Raw genomic sequence first — 20,763 nt, 5'->3', positions numbered from 1 at the left:
CGTGGGGTTGTTAGCGGATGAGGTGGTATGTGAGCGGGTGAGGACCGCTATTCAGGGTATGTGGAGCTGAACGATACGGGTGAGGTTTCGGCCTCCACACTATGGGAGTGGTCAGGGGGAAGTTTATATTGATACGGCCACATAGGGACAAGACAGAACGCGCAGAGGTGGCTAGGCTGGTGGATGAGATCCTGCAGGTTGATACGAGGTATTCGGAGGCCCCAGAGGCTGGGCTGCTGAAAGAGTGGCAGAAAATCCAGACGGAGTTCAGGCTGGTTACTACGGATAAGGCAGTGAGGCAGTTGTGGAGGGTCAGGGGGACAGTCAATGAGTATGAGGAGAAGGCGATGTTGACTCAACTGAGGAAGCAGGAGGCAGATCAGAAAGGTGAAGATTGGGAGGGGAATTGTGGTCTTAGACCCCCGGCCCACTTCACGCGACCCTCCAGGCCCTCCCTCGGATGCCCACTCTCACCGCCCCCCCTCCTTATTGCACCGCAACAGCCCCACACCTGTCCTCCCGAAGCAAAACACCGGTGGGGGGTGAATGGGGTTTGAGGACTGTTATAAGAGGTTATATGAATTAGAGCCCCCTGCCGGAGGGGAGGGAATGAGGTGTTTTCTGGACGGGTTGAAGTTCCCCAAGATGGTGGAGGACCTGGTAGAGGGGTTGGGAGCACCCATTGGCCAGTAGAGGTGTTGTAGGGTATGGGGGCGATGCAGGGCAGGGAAGGTCCTGGGCCCAGATGGCTTCCCAGTAGAATTTTATGAAAAGTTTTTGGGAGTCCTGAGGCCCCTGCTGGTGAGGACATTTAATGAGGCGAGGGAGAAGGGGGAGCTCCCCCCCCACGTTATCGCAGGCCACAATATCCTTAATTTTAAGGACCAGGAGCAGTGTAGGTCCTACCGTCTGATTTCATTGCTGAATGTAGACGCCAAGTTGTTGCCAAAGATCTTGGCCTCACTGATTGAGAACTGTGTGCCGGGGGTGATAGGGAAAGAACCAGACGGGATTTGTAAAGGGGAAGTATCTGTCGGCTAACATTAGGCGTTTGTTGAACGTTATAATGATGCCCTTGGAGGGACGGAATGTGGAGGGGACGGTTGTTATGGACGCGGAGAAGGCCTTTGATCAGGTAGAATGGGAATCATTGTGAGAGGGACCGGGCAGTTCGGACAGGGGTTTGTGGACTGGGTCCGGTTGTTGTATCGGACGCCGCCAGTGAGTGCAAGGACGAACCGGATGAGTTTGGGGTATTTCAGGCTGCCTCGTGGGGCAAAGCAGGGTGACCACTTTCCCCTTTGCTCTTTACCTTGGCAAAAGAGCCACTGGCTATTGCTCTTAGAGCGTCAAGGGGTTTGGCAGGGGATAGTACGGGGGTGGAGCACAGGGTCTCGCTGTATGCGGATGATTTGTTGCTGTACATGTCAGATCTATTGGAAGGTATGATAGGATCATGGGAGATATTGGAGGAATTCAGCCGGTTCCCTGGGTCTTAGTTAAACATGGAGAAGAGAGGTGAGCTGTTGTTCAAGGTGGTGGGGGTGGGTTTCAGGTGGGAATCTAGGTGGCATGGGGATGGGAGCAGCAATATAAATTAAATTTGGCATGACTGGTGGAGCAAATGAAGGGAGATTTTAAGAGGTGGGACATGTTCCCGCTGTCGTTGGCGGGGCGGGTGCAGACAGTGAAGATGACGGTACCCCCGAGGTTGTTATTCGTGTTCCAGAACCTTCTGATTTTTATTCCAAAGATCTTTTTTAGAAAGATTAATGCATTAATCTCGGGTTTGTATGGGCGAGGAAAGCTCCATGGGTGAAGAAAATGCTGCTGAAGCAGGGACATGGGAGCGGGCAGATTAACCTTGCCAAATTTGATGAACTACTATTGGGCAGCAAATATAGCCATGGTGAGGAAGTGGGTAGAGGGGTCGGTATGGGAGCAGATGGAGGCAACTCTTGTAAGGACACTATCTTAGGGGCACTGTTGACAGCGCATCTGCCATTCTCGCCGGCCAGCTACTCAACAGGTCCAGTGGTGGTGGTGGCCCTGAGGGTGTGGTGACAGTGGCAGCAGCACCTGAGGCTGGAGGGGGGCCTCGATTTGGGCACCGATTTAGGAGAATCACAGGTTTACTCTGGGGGGGCTAGACGCGGGGTTCCAGGTGTGGCGGCGGGCAAGGATTGAGCGGCTTGGAGATCGATTTGGGGGGGGGCAGCTTTTGAGCTTGGAGGGGCTGGTAGAGGAATATGAGCTGCCCAGCAGGAATGGGTTCCAGTATTTACAGGTGAGGGACTATGAGAGGAAACAGGTGCCATTCTTTCCCGACCTGCCGCCCCCAGGCTTGCAGGATAAAGTGGTGTCAAAAACAGGGGTTGGTGAGGGTAGGGTGTCAGAGATCTAAAAGGAATTAATGAACTGGGAGGGTGCCCCATAGGAGAAGTTAAGAGGAAGTGGGAGGAAGAGCTGGGAAGCATGTTGGAGGCTGGATTATGGACGAGGCTCTGAGGGTGAATGCATCCTCTTTGTGTGCTAGGCTTAGCCCCATTCAATTTAAAGTAGCCCACAGGGAGCATATGACGGTGAACAGGTTTTTAGAGGGGGTGGAGGATAGGTGTGGGCAGTGCGCAGGGATCCTGAGAACCATGTCCACATGTTTTGGGCCTGTCTGAAACTGGAGGGATTCTGGCGGGGGTTCGCTGACGTGATGTCAGAGGTGATGAGGGTGAAGGTTGTCTTGGATTGTCGGAAGACCCGAGAGTCCAGGGGGCGAGAGAGGCCGATGTGCTGGCCTTTGCCTCCCTGGTAGCCCGGAGAGGGATCTTTCTGGAATGGAGGGACTCGGGGCCGCCGAAACCGGGGGGGGGGGGGGGGGGGTGAGTGAGCGACCTCGCGGAATTCCTCAGATTGGAAAAGATCAAGTTCGCCATGAGAGGGACTGTGGAGGGGTTTGCCCGGAGATGGAAACAGTTTATTGACTACTTCAAGGATAGTTAAGAAGTCGGGGCGGAGGGGGAAGGAGACTCTGGAGTATAAGAAAAGGAGACAGGGTGGGTGGAGGGTAAAGGCAGGGAGGGTGGGACGCGGGGGTGTTAGTTATTTATTTGTTATGGGATTTCCAGTTTGTTCTTTTTGGTTTTGGTTTTAAATGCCTTAATAAAAACATTTTAAAAAATGAGAATACGAGTGAGCGACTGTATACTTGTATATGCATGAATGCATTTCATAGCATACCATGTAAACCTTATTTATTTTATGCAAAGAACAAACATTTACAAAAATAACCTCTTTAAAATCTTACGTGATACATGTACATGTGGACAGTGGCACGCAGGCCTCGGGTCACATTTAAATCTGGTGGAGATGGACTAAAACATCTCGTTAATTGACCATCATTCTTCTGAAGATAAAGTAGTAGATGCACACATCCACTGTGATTAAATGGTGAATATAAAGCCCACCCAAGCTGATTGAATAATGAATGTTCAACGGCAGGGGACACAGAAATATTCCATTTGTGAGTAACACTACAGAAACATCTGTTTATTTTAAATAAAAGATTCTCCTGTGCTTTAAACAGTGTGCAGATGTAGCTCCAAACATATAATTAGCCCTTGATCACAATAATGAACAATATACATACACACTTTTTTGAAACCATATGCTCAAATTATAAAGCAGGAATTTTGCAGTCTTTGTATTAGATATTGCATTCATATTTGATCCATCTTATTTCAAGCTACTTCTATGCCGAGCTGTTCCTGGAGATGTTCCTGCAAACGACAGAGCAACAGATTAAGAATGCAGAGAAAGTTTACAGTGCTAAATCAGAGACTGCAACAAGACAAAATAGAAGATGAACTAGAGGAGGAATGGAGTCACTCCTTCAACAAGAATCAGAATGGCTACAGCATAAAAGGAGACCATTTGACCCATTATGTCCATTAAGTCCCAGAGTATTTAAGGAAGTGGCCCTAGAAATAGTGGACCCATTGGTGATCATTTTCCAGCATTCTATAGACACTGGAAGAGTTCCAATGGATTGGAGGGTAGCTAATGACCCCACTTTTAAAAAAAGTAGGGAGAGAGAAAACGGGGAATTATAGACCGGTTAAACCTGACACTGGTGGTGGGGAAAAGCTGGAGTCAATTATTAAGGATGAAATAACTGAGCATTTGGAAAGCAGGGACAGGATTGGTTCAAATCAGCATGGATTCACTGAAGGGAAATCATGCTTGACAAATCTTCTGGATTTTTTGAGGATGTGACCAGTAGAGTGGACAAGGGTGGACCAGTGGATATTGTGTATCTGAACTTTCAAAAGGCTTTTGACAAGGTCCCACACAAGGTGATTAATAAGCAAAATTAAGGCTCATGGTATTGGAGGTAGTGTATTGATGTAGATGGTGGACTGGTTGGCCGACAGGAAGCAGAGAGTGGGAATAAATGGGTCCTTTTCAAAGTGGCAGGCAGTGACTAGTAGGGTCACACAGGGTTCAGTGCTGGTACCCCAGCTGTCCACAATATACATTGATGATTTGGACAAAGGAATTGCATGCAATATCTCCAAATTTGCAGACGACACTAAGCTGGGTGGCAGTGTGTGCTGTGAGGAGAAAGCAAAGAGGCTGCAGGGTGACTTGGACAGGCTGGCTGAGTGGGCAAATACTTGGCAAATGCAATATAATGTGGGTAAATGTGAGGTTATCCACTTTGGTGGCAAAAACAGGAAGGCAGTTTATCTAAATGGTGGCAGTTTAGGACAAAGGGAAGTGCAACAAGACCTGGGTGTCTTGGTGGATCAGTCACTGAAGATTAGCATGCAGGCACAGCATGCAGCGAGGAAAGCTAATGGCTTGCTGGCCTTCATAGTGAGAGGATTTGAGTATAGAAGTAGGGATGCTGCAGGTATACAGGGCCTTGGTGAGGCCACACCTTGAGTAGTGTATGCAGTTTTGGTCTCTTAGTTTGAAGAAAGACATTGTTGCTACTGAGCGTGTCCAGCACAGGTTCACCAGACTAATTCCCAGGATGGCATGACTGACATATTAAGGAAGACTGGATCGACTGGGCTTGTACTCACTGGAGTTTAGAAGCATGAGCGGGGATCTCACAGAAACATATAAAATCTTGATGGAACTGGAAAGGCTAGATGCGGGAAGAATGTTCCAGATGTTGGGGACGTTGAGAACTAGGTGTCACACCCAAGAATAAGGGGTTAGCCATTCAGGACTGAGATGAGGAAGAACTTCTTCTCTCAGAGTTGTGAACTTGTGGAATTCGCTATCACAGAAAGCTGTTGGGGCCAGTTCGTTGGACATATTCAAGAGGGAGCTGGACGTGGCCCTTGTGGCTAAAGGGATCAAGGTGTATGGAGAGAAAACGGAAGTGGGATACTGAATTTGCATGATCAGCCACAATCATATTGAATGCTGGTGCAGGCTCGAAGGGCTGAATGGCCTACTCCTGCACCTATTTTCTATGTTTCTATAACAGCTCCCTGCAAGAGCAACTTGGCTAGTCCTACTACCCTGCCATTTTGCCGTAGCCCTGCAAAGCCCTTCAAGTGCTTGTCCATCTAAGTTGTGAAAGTCATGATTGAACCTGCATCCACCACACTCTCAGGCAGTGCATTCCAAGGACGATTAACTTCCATATTCTCCCTACACTGCAGGAGGCGGCTATTTGTCTCATTGAGTCTGCACCAACCCTACGAAAGAGCACCTACCTAGGTCCAACTCCCTGCCCTATCCTCATAACCCCACTGAACGCTTGGACATTAGCATGACCAATTCACCCAATTTGTTGCATAAAATAGCTTTTCATGTTGTCTCTGGTTCTTTTGCCAATCACCTTAAATCCATGTCCTCTAGTTTTTATTTCTCTTCCCAATGGGAAAGCTTCTCTCTACCTCAATTCTTCATGATTTTGAACACCTCTGCCACATCACTTCTTAACTCTCTCTTCTCTAATGAGGAACCCATTTTCTGCATTCTACAAATGTAACTGAAGTACCTTAAAACTGGATCCATACTCAGAAATATTTTCTGCACTCTCTCTCTCAAGTCTTAACAACATTCCCAAAATGAGGTGCCCAGACCAAAGGTTTGTAAAGGTTCATCATAAGTTCCTTACTTTCGTACTATAAAGTCCAGGGTCCTGCATGATTTTAAAATTAGTTTTTCAACCTGCCTTTCCACCTCCAACGATCTGTGCATATAGAGCCCCAGGTCTCTATATTTCCTTTAGAATTGAATCCTTTATTTAACATTGCCTTCATCATTCTTCCTCCCAAAATATACCATTTCACACTTCTTTGCATTAAATTTCATCTGTCACATCTTCCCATTCCACCAGTTTGTTGATGTTGCTGCTCTCAAATATCTCTCTTCAATGCTTCTTTCAGTTGTCTGATGCAAAGATCTCTTATTCTTTTAGGTGGTTGCAGGTCATTCCACTAATACTTTCTCTTTTTTTGTCCCCAACCTTCTTTGGCCTTATTCTGATTAAAATGCATCTTCATCTTTCAATATTTCATTCTGAATCATTTGGAGGCCCAAATCAACTTGTAAACTCGATTCATAAATGCTCATTAACACCCGGTGTTTTCCAGCATTTTCTACATTTCATTCAGATTTCAAATATCTGTGCTTCACTTTGCGTTTTATAAATTACTTGTTGGTTTATTTACGGACGATTACAAGACAAGTTGATAACTACATTCAAATGTTGACATTTTTAAGAGAACCTTCGCCGAGTCTGACATCAAAAAGACACCTTGTAGCAGATTTATTAGGAAAGGAAAAAATACAGGTTTCTTTATGCTAAAAGCACTGGTCGGCAACAATTTGTGATCATAGAATTCATTAACTGATAAGATAACCTTTGTGTGTTGGGTAAGGGAACTTCCCGTTCCAGATTGCTATCACTTAAAAATGTGTACATGCAGATGCTGGATAAGTGCAGACTTGAGTTTAACTGGGAGGTCCTTAAAAGTTAAACATCTGTTGACATTCAATATTTTGGCTCACACCTGAAGGATGGCCACTTCGGCAGTGGAGAGCTGGTGATACTTCGGGTCTGGCAGGGCTCAAGAAGGGAGGGAAGAAGACAAACAGTAAAAATAAATCTCACCACAACGTTGACTGAGGTGTTGTGACTAAGCAGATAAAGATGGGCGGCATGGTGGCCAAGTGGTTAGCATTGCTGCATCGCAGAGTCAGGGACCCAGGTTCGATTCCGACCTTGGGAGACTGTGTGGAGTTTGCACTTTATCCCCATGTCTGCATTGGTTTCCTCCGGGTGCTCTGGTTTCCTCCCACAGTCCAAAGATGTGCAGGTTAGGTGAATTGGACATGATAACTTGCCCCAAGTGTCCAAAGATTGGGTGGGGTTACGGGGATACAGTGGGAGATTCAGCCTAGGTAGGGTGCTCTTTCGAAGGGTCAGTGCAGACTTGATGGGCCAAATGGCTTCCTTCTGCATGGTAGGAATTCTATGAAAGAAGCATCTGACAGTCATATTTGGGTACCTCCAAGCTGTTGCTGGATTGCCTCGAGCCGTTGGATGTATTCAGTGAGTGAGCGTTCAGGGTCTTGATTGTTCGAGACCCCCGATTGATCCTGCCCTCCTCCAGCTGAGAAATGTGATCTGAAATTTATAAAAAAAGAGGTAGATGTCAGTGTTACAGGGTGAAATCCAGCACTCAGCAGCTCATTTTCCCCAAACCCTCTCCATTCACACATGGTAGCCCCTCTTACCAACAACTTCCCCCAACTAATTCGCTCATTCAGCATCACTTCTTCCCAACCCCCTTCACCCCTTGCCACTGGACCCTGCTGCTTCCTCCTCCTTCCCCAACCTGCCGAGCGAACACTGTGGCGCCACCAAGAAGTCAGCAGCAAAACATGCCACCCCAGTTGAATGAGTGGCAGCTCCCCGAGCCTACTCCCACTCAGCCTCGTTACTGGCAGAGAATTTCCAGACTTTGAGACTCTCTCCTCCTTATTTGAGCTGGTGATGCGGCAGAGATCAGGGAAAAATATTAAACGATCCAAAAGTTGGAATTCTGCAGAATAGTGGATATTTCTCATCTCTGAAACATTTCAGGTATAAAAAAATAAGCAAATGGTTCACCGTCACACATATCCTAGCAGTCAGTTGTAATGCAGCACTGATACAGGAATAGCAGTATGTTACTTGGCAAACAAACTTGTCACAGGAGACAATTAGCTACAGCTTTCCAAATTTCAACATTATTCATCAGGATCCTGCACATGGAAGACTTCTTAATCAAGCTACAGCTCTTGAAAAGGTCTGTCTACAACAGTTAAGCTCCCAGCAATCAGGGCTGAATTTGACATTGTTATTGGCCAGGGTTTAGAGAACCACAAAGTGTATCATGGAGTTCACCTGACCCACAACATTTAATAGATTGTGGTATGGGGAGCACACGGCCCACTCTACAGGTGTGGTAGAGCAGAAATGGAAAAGTATTTTTTAAAGCAAAACAATGTTTATTCTATGAACTTAAGTTAACCTTTTTAAAACATAGTGATCATCTTAGCAACCATTAATTCAAATACAATCCCCAAAGAATACAACACTAAGTAATCCTTACTAAATTCCCAAACAACATTCAGCAGACAAAAGACCCTTTTAACACAAAGATCAGGTTTAAATTCACTATTGAGAGCAGTTACCACGTTGAAATCAGCAAATGTACATTCATAAGCTTGCAGAGATTCATACATCCTGCTGTGATTTCAGCTTCTCCAAAACTAAAATGAAACCAAACCCACCCTGCAGCAAAAAGCCTAAAGCAAAAGTAAAAGGCTGAGACAGCCCAGCTCTACCCACTCGCTGACATTTCTGCAGTAATAAACACCCATTTCTTAAAGGTTACACCTACTACAGTTATTCTATAAAAAACACCCATTGATTAAAGATACTCTCACATGACAACATCAACCCAAATTATGACTGGTAATGAGACACATTCTAGTGTATTTATCGCCGAATCAGCATTTGGATTCAGGTCGTACTTTGTGCGTTCCCTTGGCCGCAGAAAATTACTTTTCACTGAACTTCGGTACATGTGACAATAAATCAAATGAAATCAAATCAGGTTTACAAAGTATGTCAGTATTATTTTCAGATTTGATTATCCATGTGGGCCATGCATGTTTTGTTCTGTATCTCACCTAATTTGTGATCGATATTGGGACTTTGGCATTTGGTGACTTGAAATATTAAGTCTTCGAGTGGATATACTGTCTCTGGTTGGTGGTGAATTCATAATGTGAGTCAATGTCGGTTGCTGCTGGCGAAACACCTCTGATCGGATTGTTTGAGCTAGAAACAGAAATGAAGATTTATAACATTCACAGTTGATTACGTATGAAAAATGATCCACATTTAAGCATTTTCTTCCTTATTTGGATAAATTGCTATGAATGGTACCCTGCAAGATGTTTGGCTGGTCACAAATATGGCACTATTTGTTTTCCAGTCATTTTGTTTCCCCTTAAAGGTATTACATAATTAGAAATATAAGTTGGGACAATAATAATCATGAAAAAGGAAACATGCATTTCTCTTTATCTCAAAAGAGACAGACAGGGACTGGATGCATATTGTATCATCCTAATTGAAGAACGAAAAATAAAATCTACCAAGTAGGCAAATTGTTTTTTCTTCAATTTGCACCCTCCATCTGTTGAAGTAGTACAATCAGGGGACACCTTTTTATTAATGAGGTCTTTTCATTTAGGGAAGATCAGCTAGAGAAACATTACTACTGACGCCAACCACAGCAATCATCAAATTTTCAGCTCACCCATGCCTGCCACAGGAACCATTGTGGGATTTGAACCATGGATTCGAGCATTGCTGTAGGGTTATGCTTTACCAATTCAGTGACCAAAGCCGACTGGCTGTGCAAATATATCATCGAGTGCATTAGTCTTAATGAGAGGCTGTCTACACTTGTCAAATCAGCCAATATTGTGCCATGGAGCTGATTGGATAATATGTAACAATTCCAAAAGCTTTCTTTCATCTGGTGGCAATAGTTTACCTCCAGGGCCATTTGCCAAGTTTTAGATTTAGTTGGCCACACACAGCATCTATGTTCCAAAGATTAAAATCCACCTGGATTAGTTTGGATTGTTTTTTCTATATGCAATGTGCTTCTTGTCCTAATGGGAGTAGAATTTTACAGAACTATCAGAAAAAAAATCTTTAAACAAATAAAACTTGACTTATTCTGAAAATACTTGGGGGAGGTTTTTCCAGTCAGCAGAGTTCCATAGTCTCGGACTTGTCTTATTCCTTTATCAGAGTTACAAAGCCAGAGCTCAGAGTGTGGACAGGGTCAAACCCCTAATCCAGCTCATTTGCTGCTCCAAAAAACAATTCAAATTGAATCCAATTCATGGTCCCCACAAGAGAGACATACCAGATCCAGGCATTACACCTGACCTCACGCTCATTGTAGCCAAAAGGCCGAATTACAGACCCACCAAAAGCACAACTCATTAATCAATCTTTAATGAGCAGTGTTTGGGATAAGTGGCATTAAATTTCAAAAGTGACAGGTGACAGGGGTCGCTAATTTGTTTCCCCATCACAAATAACATTTTTATCTGGTCTTCCCTGTATATGATTGGCCTGATGGAAAGAAAAATACTATAGTGCTTGTATTTCCATAGTCAGAATGTGCCATCATCATTGATAGCAATGTGGAAAACTGATTTGTGCTTTGGTAAATAAGTTGCCTACAGTTCAGAGAGAAGAGCTTCAACATTGGTGGACAGGGGTTTCAGCATATTCTGCTGGCAACTGATGCTTTTCCTTGACCGTCCGAAGTTGCTGACATATATAGGTCCCTATGAACCATTTTCCAGATTTCTGTTAAACCACACTTGCATTGTTGTATTCTCTAAAAATAGGTGTGGTGAAATCCTTGACACCAAAACTAATTTAAACTAATTTGTCAGGGGGATGGGAAAGCGAGCTGCCGTCCGGAAGCCAGTGTTGAGAGTGGTGAGGTACTGAGGAGGGTATCAAGGTCGCAGGAGTGTACCGGCAGACAAAGGTGGGTTGAAGTGTGTCTACTTCAATGCAAGGAGCATCCGGAATAAGGTAGGTGAACTTGGAGCGTGGATTGGTACTTGGGACTACGATGTTGTGGCCATTATGGAGACATGGTTAGAACAGGGACAGGAATGGTTGCTGGAAGTTCCGGGGTATAGATGTTTCAGTAAGAGTAGGGAAGGTGGTAAAAGAGGTGGAGGAGTAGCATTGTTAATCAAGGATAGTTTAACGGCTGCAGAAAGGCAGTTCGAGGGGGATCTGCCTACTGAGGTAATATGGGCTGATGTTAGAAATAGGAAAGGAGCGGTCACGTTGCTAGGAGTTTTCTATAGGCCCCCAAATAGGAATAGAGATGTAGAGGAAGAAATTGCAAAGCAGATTATGGATAGGTATGGAGGTCTCAGGGTAGTTGTCATGGGCGACTTTAACTTTCCAAATATTGATTGGAACCTCTATAGGTCGAACAGTTCGGATGGGGTAGTTTTTGTACAGTGTGTGCAGGAAGGTTTCCTGACACAATATATAGATAGGCCGACAAGAGGGGGGGCCACATTGGATTTGGTACTGGGCAATGAACCGGGCCAAGTGTTAGATTTATTTGTGGGAGAGCACTTTGGAGATAGTGACCACAATTCGGTGTCTTTCACTATTGCAATGGAGAGGGATAGGGCCATACGGCAGGGCAAGGTTTATAATTGGGGAGGGGTAATTATGATGCGATTAGGCAAGAATTAGGGAGCATAAGATGGGAACAGAAACTGTCAGGGAAAGGCACAAATGAAAAGTGGAGCTTGTTCAAGGAACTAACACTGCGTGTCCTTGATAGCTATGTCCCTGTCAGGCACGGAGGAAATGGCCGTGTGAGGGAACCATGGTTCACAAGAGGTTGAATGTCTTGTCAAGAGGAAAAAGGAAGCGTATGTAAGGATGAGAAAACAAGGTTCAGTTGGGTCGCTTGAGGGTTACAAGGTAGCAAGGAATGAGCTAAAAAAAGGGCTTAGGAGAGCTGGGGGGGGCATGAGAAGTCCTTGGCGACTCGGATCAAGTAAAACCCTAAGGCTTTTTGCTCTTATGTGAGAAATAAAAGAATGACCAGGGTGAGGTTAGGGCCGGTCCAGTAGTGGGAACTTGTGCATGGAGTCAGAAGAGATAGGAGAGGCGTTGAATGAATACTTTTCTTCAGTTTTCACCAAGGAGAGAGCTATGTTTTTGAGGATGAGTGTGTGATACAGGCGGGTAGGCTGGAGGAGGTAGATGTTCTGAGGGAAGATGTATTAGCAATTTTGAAAAACCTGAGGATCGACAAGCCCCCTGGCCAGATGGGACATATCCTAGGATTCTTTGGGAAGCAAGGGATGAGATTGCAGAGCCTTTGGCTTTGATCTTTGGGTCCTGACTGTCCACGGGGAGAGTGCCAGAGGACTGGAGAGTGGCGAATGTTGTTCCTCTGTTCAAGAAAGGGAATAGGAATGACCCTGGTAATTATAGGCCTGTTAGTCTTACTTCGGTGGTCAGTAAGTTAATGGAAAGGGTACAGAGGGATAGGATTAATGACCATTTGGAAAGATGCAGCTTAATTCGGGATAGTCAACACGGATTCGTGAAGGGTAAGTCTTGCCTCACAAATTTGATTGAATTCTTTGAGGAGGTAACTAAATGTGTAGATGAAGGTAGAGCAGTTGATGTCGCATACATGGATTTCAGTAAGGCGTTTGATAAGATTCCCCATGGTCGGCTCATGAAGGAAGTATGGAGGTATGGGATAGAGGGAAATTTGGCCAATTGGATTAGTAACTGGCTATCACATAGAAGACAGAGGGTGGTGGTGGTGGATGGAAAATTTTCAGACTGGAGACCAATTACCAGCGGTGTACCACAGGGATCAGTGCTAGGTCCTCTGCTATTTGTGATTTTTATAAATGACTTGGAGGAGGGGGGCTGAAAAATGGCAGATGGAGTTTAACCCTGATAAGTGCAAGGTGATTCATTTTGGGAGGACGAATTTGAATGCGGATTAGAGGGTCAACGGCAGGGTTCTGAGGAATGTGGAGGAACAGAGAGATCTTGGGGTTCATGTTCACAGATCTCTGAAGGTTGCCACTCAAGTGGATAGAGCTGTGAAGAAGGCCTATAGTGTGTTAGCGTTTATTAACAGGGGGTTTGAGTTTAAGAGCCGTGGGGTTATGCTGCAACTGTACAGGACCCTGGTGATACCACATTTGGAGTATTGTGTGCAGTCCTGGTCACCTCATTATAGGAAGGATGTGGAAGCATTGGAAAGGGTGCAAAGGAGATTTACCAGGATGCTGCCTGGATTGGAGGATAGGTCTTATGAGGAAAGGTTGAGGGACCTCGGGCTTTTCTCATTGGAGTGGAGGAGGATGAGACGCGACTTAATAGAGGTTTAGAAGATGATGAGGGGGACAGATAGAGTGGGCGTTCAGAGACGATTTCCTCGGGTGGATGTAGCTGTTACACGGGGGCATAACTATAAGGTTTGGGGTGGGAGATATAGGAGGGATGTCCGAGGTAGGTTCTTTACTCAGAGAGTGGTTAGTGTGTGGAATGGACTGCCTGCTGTGATAGTGGAGTCGGACACTTTAGGAACTTTCAAGCGGTTATTGGATAGGCACATGGAGCACACCAGAATGACAGGGAGTGGGATAGCTTGATCTTGGTTTCGGACAAAGCTCGGCACAACATCGAGGGCCGAAGACCTGTTCTGTGCTGTACTGTTCTATGTTCTGTCCCTACATTTCCAAGCAGTTAAAGAAAATTAAATACTGGATTCAAGCGACAAAAGCTTGTATTGCTTCAGCCTTTCAATCCCAGAGTGGTAAAGGCCACATTCCTCAAGCTAACTTTTAACTTTCCCTGAAGTAGTTGTTACAACTAGGACAGCTTAGGAGAAATAAATTAGAAAATTATGAGGTAGGACATGGAACTGACCTATGCTGTCAGCTCAGTTGGCTAGGCGGCTGGTTTGGGCCCAGGGCGACGCCAACAGTGCGTGTTCAATTCGCATACATATTGAGGTTTTTATCCCCTCACCTGAGGTGTTGCGACCCTTAGGTTAAATCACCACCAGTCAGGCCTCACTCAAAGGGGACAGCAGCCTAGGGCCCTCTTGAGATAATGGCGACATTAATTGACTTTAATGGTGTCCAGGTAGCCTTAGTGTCAGTGATGTGGCTCCGATTTGTTTCCTACCAAAGGAGACGTCTCAAGTGAGGGAAGCTGCACAGTCAGTCATGTTGTACTTGAAAAATATGCAGGAAGTGATGTGAATGGGAAATGTTACAATACAGGAGGGAATTCCATAATCCAGAGCATGAGCCTCGGCCTCTGGATTATTAGTCCAGCGACATTACCACTACCTCACTGTCTCCCCAGTAAGTGAATGATCACACTGGATAAAGCAAAGGCTATGAGCCCTGACAACATTCCAGCAGACAATCTAGAAAATTGTCCAGGTAAGTCCTGTCCATAAAAAGCTGAACAAATCCAATCTGGCAAATTGCTAAGTCAGAAGAAAATATTGTGAATGTTGCAGATTCAAAATAAAAACAGGAATTGCTGGAAATGCTTAAGCAAGTCAGGCAGCATCTGTGAAGAGGCAACAGAGTTAATATTTCAATTGATGAGTCCTACAGAGCACAAAGTCAGATGATTGTAGTGCTGGTGAAAGGTATCAGAAATGTTAATTCTTTCTCTCCACGGATGCTGCTTGACCTGCTGAATATTCCAGCATTTTCTGTTTTTATTTCAGCAAATTTACTCTCCCATCTGTATATTCTCAATCATCAACGAAGTGGTGAAAGGTGTTGTTGACAAGATGGTTGTGTTTATTGGAGGTCAGTCATGTCAGGCCCAGGACATCACTGCAGGAATTCCTCAGGGTCGTGCCCAAGGCTCAACAATTTTCAGCTGCTCCACCATGAGGCCATAAGTGGAGAATAGCGTTAATGGTTGATCAAAAACTTATCCGAGCAGCCACAAAAATACTCCCCAAGATTGGGTAATCTATGAGGAACAATGCATCTCCTGTCTGCCTAAGATAAAAGCTGGAATTTAAAAGAAAGTCTCAGTAATAGTGACCATGATATTGATGATTGTTGCAAAAGACATTCACTAAAGGCCTGTAGGAAAGGAAATCTGCCACCCTTACCTGGGATCTGACCTATGTGTGACTCCAGACCTACAGAAATGTGGTTGGTTGACTTTTAAATGACCTCAGAAATGGCCTATCAAGCCTCTAAGTTGCATTAAAACCACTACCAAGTTTAAAACAAATGAAACCGAATGGATCACCTGGCATCGACCCAGACCTTCATTATCACTGGCTCAAAATCCTGGAACTGTGTAACTGAGTGTATCTACACCACATGGGCTTCAGCGGTTTAAGGCTGCAGGCAGCTCACCACCATTTTCTCGATGGCAGTTCGTAATGCAAAATAAATGCTGGCATGACGAGCAACATCCACATCCCATAAACGAATAAATACAAAACTCTCCGCCACCTAGATGTATACGAGTAGCAGGTATCTGGGTACATCATCACTAGCAAGTTCCCCTCTATCATACATCATCCAGACTTGGAAAATGTCATTCTTTCCTCATTGGCACTGGTTCAAAATCATGGAACTCTCGAGATTCACCGTGGATGTACCAACACCACATGACTGCAGTGGTTCACCACCACTTCTCAAAGTCAATTAAGGATAGGCAATAAATGCAGGTGAAATGACTTTGATGGAGTCAGTGGGAGGGCTGATGAAAGTAGTGCAGTTGATGGTATTTGGACTTGCAAAGTGCATTTTATAAAGTACCATTATAGCCTTGCTCGCTAAATTGAAGCCTATATGATTAAAGTGGTAGTGAGAACTTGGATATGAAATTGGCTAATAGGCAGAAAGCAAACAATAGCGGTGAATGATTGTATTCTACCAAAGGTAACTTCTGAGGGGCTGCTCAACCTACTACATTTTAGAATTTTGTGTCATCTACAAATTTTGAAATTATGCCCTGTACATCCTAGTCCTGGTAATCAATCTATATTAAAAAGAGCAGTGGTCCTAATGCCAATCCCTGGGCTACACAATTGTATTATTCACTCGAGGCAGAAAACAACTATTTGTAACATTGCTTCACTTTGCTTGTTTCAGCCCATCTGCTGCTGAAACTATTATCCATGTCTTGGGTTTCCTTTCGATTCAACTATTCCAACTCCTGCTTGGTCTCCCACATTCTAGCCTCCGTAAACTTGTGGTCATCCAAAACTCTGCTGCCCATGTTGCCCTTGCAGCAAGTCCCACTTCCCTATCACACTTGTGCCACACTGACCTCGCTAAGAGAACCATCCAACAATATCCACTAACTCCTTTCACTGCATGGCCTCGCAAATGTTACACGACCACGACCTGATGGACTTTTGGTCAAAGGTATTTTTCTGCCTAAACCTTTCCATGAGACAGGGGTAAGGCACTATTTGGAGACCTATAGAATATCCCCAGTACCATGAATGTACCTTTCTTGCGATTTGTAAATTTGGATCCTATACTTTCCCCCTTTAAGTCATCCTCTCCTTTCAACTCTATAATGTCTTCCTTTTCATCTGATTTATCCTTTCTGAACAGTGTCCTTTAATATTAAGCACACAGTGCTCATCATTCTAAGTCACCTTTCTGTTACTAACACTGCATATTTTCCCATATGGCTGTGTGCTTGTAGATCACCAACCTTATTCACCACACATTGTGGATTTACATACATTCATTTGAACCTATCGTTGGTCCTTCTTAGTCAGCTCCTGTCTAATAGGGTACAATTCAACATGCTCACTTGACGCTCCTTGTTCCTCTTTTCTACTTGCATATGCTGGTACCCATCCACTGCCAATTCAGTTTAAACCACCCCTCCTCCCCCAAACCAGGGTAGAGAGCCTCCCTATGAGGACATTGACCCAGGTCCTGTAGAGGTGCAACCTGTCTCTTTTAACAGCTTTTATCAAAGTTACAAATGCAATCCTATGTGACTGTGACAAAAGTAAAGTCCTTGTCCTTCTCGATCTTTGACATAATTGATCACACCAATACTGTCCAGCTAGGTGGGACCTCATATGAGTACCATCACTAAGCCCACCTATTTCCACCTCAGGACTTCTCCCTTGTCTCAGCTCATCAACTGCAATTTTTTTCTTCATGTCTTCGTTATCTTGAGACTTGCCAACTCCAAAACATGGCTGGCTGGTCTCATACATTCTTGTGATCATCTAAACTCTCAACTCTCAGCAAGTCAGTTTTCCCCATCACCTTTGTGCTCACTCACCTATATTAGCTCCTGGTCAAATGCCTTAATTTTCAAATTGTCATCCTTGTTTTCATATCTCTGTATAGTCTTTGTCCCTCCCTATCGTTGTAGTCTGCTCGAGCCCCAAAACTCTGCAATATCAGCACTCCTCTAATCTCCTCTAATTTAAGCCTCTTATGCAACAGCAGTTTTCATTGCTGCACCATTGGTGGCCGTGCCTTCTGTTTCCTTTGCTCCAAGCTCTGGAAATAACTTTCCTATACCACTCCCCTCAATACTTCTAGTTCATCCTATAAGACACTCCTTAATGCCCAAGTCTTTTACCAAGCTTTAGTCACCTGACCTAATATCTCTGTGGCTTAGTATCAAGCTTTGCTTTATAAGGCTCCAGTGAAGTCCCTTGGAATGTTTCATTATGTTAAAGGTATTATAAAAATATATAGTAATATATAAATATTAAGTTTAAAAAAAATTAATTTGGAGTACCCAATTCATTTTTTGCAATTAAGGGGCGATTTAGCGTGGCCAATCCACCTACCCTGCACATCTTTGGATTGTGGGAGTGAAACCCGCACAAACACAAGGAGAATGTGCAAACTCCACACGGACAGTGACCCAGAGCCGGGATCGAACCTAGGACCTTGGCGCCATGAGGCAGCAGAGCTAACCACTGCGCCACCATGCTGCCCAATATATAAATATTAAACTGTTGTTGTTTTGAGTAGATGCCTCAAGCCACTTCAGTGATCTTTTCTATCTTCTGATTTCTATTCTTGCAAGCTAGTGCATGATATTGGGAGTAATCCAGAGATTGCTACTTTCAAAGTCTGACTTTTGTAACCTCTTTCCTATCTCTAGAAAATCTGTACCGAGGACTTCAATAACCACCTTCTCTATGTAAAAATAATCTTAGACATCATGATCATAATGCACTGCCTGAAAGGGTGGCAAAAGCAAATTGAATCATTTTCAAAAGGGAATTAGATAATTAGTTAGAATCATTATGGCACATTAAGTCCATGCCAGCTGTCGGAAGCAACCCACTTGGTCTCATTCCCGGTTCTATGCCTATCGCCCCGCAAGACTATTTTCCTCAAGGGTCCATCCAATTTCACTAAAATTATTGATCATCTCCATTCCATTACCCTCATAAGGCAACAGGTTCCAAGTTATTACTACTCACTACGTGAAGTTCTTCCTCACGTACCGCTTTGCCTACTTCTTGCCCAAACCTCACGTCTGCATCCCCTCATCCTTTTAGGTTTCACTGATGGGAACATCTTTTCTTTCGCTACCTTATTTAAACCCATAATAATCTTGTACGCCACCATCAAGTCTCCCCTCAACCTCCTTGCCTTCAAAGAGAACAACCTCAGCTTGTAACTAAATTCTCCCATCCTTGGAACCATTCTGTTAAATCTGCTCCGTAACCTTTGCAGGACCTTCATGCCCTTTTCAATGTATGGTGACCACAACTGGACACAATGCTCTTGTTATGTCCTAACCAGGGCTTTATAAAGATTTTGCATAACTTCCCTGTTTTTATACTCAATACTGGTTATTTGCAAAGCTAAAGTCCAGTGGCTGGATTCTCCGATCTGTCAGCCGGGTTTTCTGGCGCGGCACCCCCCCCGCAAGCAGCGGGATTCTGCGTTCCCCCTGCCGGCCAATGGAGTTTCCCATTATGGCCACCCCACGCCGTCAAGAAACCCGCGGACATGGGTGCGATGCCGGCCGACTAGAGGATCCCGCCAATGGAGAATTCCGCTATACATGATTTTGATTACACTCTATGTCGTGTCACCTTCAAAGATCTATGCATGTGAACCTCAAGTCCTTTTGTCCTTACACACCTATAATTATAATAATAATTGCTTATTGTCACAAGTAGGCTTCAATGAAGTTACTGTGAAAAGCCCCTAGTCGCCACATTCCGACGCCTGTTCGGGCAGGCTGATACGGGAATTGAACCTGCGCTGCTGGCATTGTTCTACATCACAAGCCAGCTGTTTAGCCGCACTTGAAGGGAGAAAGTATGCAGGGCGATGGGGAGAGAGAACAGGAGTGACTAATTGGATAGTTTTTTCAAGGAATCAGCAGAGGTAAAGTATCTTGAATGGTCTCCTTCTGTTATATCATTCTACGATCCTGATCTACCTACTCATTTTGCCTTGCAAAGAAAAGTACTGCAGACCTAAACTCTTAACATAGGTACTCAAAAATATGCCATACTGTGATCCTATGCCATGAGAACCATGGCCAATTATGAAGCTATGCTGCATGTGAAACAAGTACTGTTATTCTTGAATTGTGAGAAATAACGTGAAAGAATTGATAATGTTGGGTGAACTATTTTTATCTCGTGCAGAACATGGAAACAATAAAATTTCTTCTGCGTATTAAATAAATGGAAACTTGACAACCGACAAAATTGTATGGAATATGGAGAATATACTGGGTTAACAGTTTCTCTTTTTTCCCTACCTGATATTCTTAATTACAAAATAATTTTCCCATAAAAATCAAACATTGCTCAAGATATGCAAATATATATGAAGAATACATAGCATGATACTTCATCTACTTAAACATCAGCGAAACCCCAGTTTGGAGAAATAATAATACTTCAGCTCATACCGTGGCCACTTCCATTTCCATTCGCTGGGGGTGCAGGGTGTAGACCTTTCCTTGTCGCTTTCTGCCATTTCTTCACAAGGAATTTCAGCCTGAAATGGAATATTAAAAACATTGATGGAAGCCAGAACAAAACTCACACACAAAAGTCAACATCTTGTTGGATGTCAGATGAGACAAACAATGTCCTTTTCATAGCCCAGTGACTAGGTTTTAAGTACCTACTTCTTACTTGTTCTTGACGAGTGTGATTTTTTGTCTCCATAACTAGGAAAACTTTCATACTCAAAGTATGTGCAAACACTAATTATAAAGAGCAAGTAAACAACCCCTGGGCAACAACAGATGACAGCAATAAAGAATCTATTGTTCACCATGGATGGTGGCGAATAAAAATGGTTGCTATATAACTTGCAAAAGTTCACTTCCGGGTGCGGCTATGCAGAGCTAGGTCGCATATTCGGCAGCTCCTGCTTGGAACGGACTTTTGGCTCTTTTACAGGGCCCCCACGGCATTTGTTTGACATTTCCCGGTGTGGGAAGAAGGCGGCAATATTCCCCCGACAGTGTCCCCCAGGAAGGGTGTGTCTCTTGGTTGCCAGACACACGCAGAAACAGTAAAAGATTTGGCTGCAACTGCAGGATAAACAGGGCCTCTTCCAGCATGCAGGCGGGGGAAGGGCAAGCTTAAAGCTGCAAGCTGACCTGAGGGCCTGTATCAA

General features: G+C 44.4%; 1 protein-coding gene across 1 annotated transcript in view; it reads right to left on the bottom strand.

Moving 5' to 3' along the window:
• Positions 1–3,192: 3,192 nt before the first annotated feature.
• LOC140395958 (pericentrin-like) overlaps positions 3,193–20,763 on the bottom strand; it is a 401,239-nt gene continuing 383,668 nt past the window's right edge. The window contains 4 exon segments of the mRNA XM_072483987.1: positions 3,193–3,773; positions 7,533–7,651; positions 9,205–9,355; positions 20,045–20,133. Of these exon segments, the coding sequence (XP_072340088.1) occupies positions 3,730–3,773; positions 7,533–7,651; positions 9,205–9,355; positions 20,045–20,133 (403 nt within the window). The 3' untranslated portion in view covers positions 3,193–3,729.

The sequence above is a fragment of the Scyliorhinus torazame genome, chromosome 2 (assembly GCF_047496885.1).
Source record: "Scyliorhinus torazame isolate Kashiwa2021f chromosome 2, sScyTor2.1, whole genome shotgun sequence".
Lineage (NCBI taxonomy): Eukaryota > Metazoa > Chordata > Chondrichthyes > Carcharhiniformes > Scyliorhinidae > Scyliorhinus > Scyliorhinus torazame.
The sequence above is the reverse complement of the archived record's forward strand: the minus strand, read 5'-3'. Positions and strand labels throughout refer to the sequence as shown.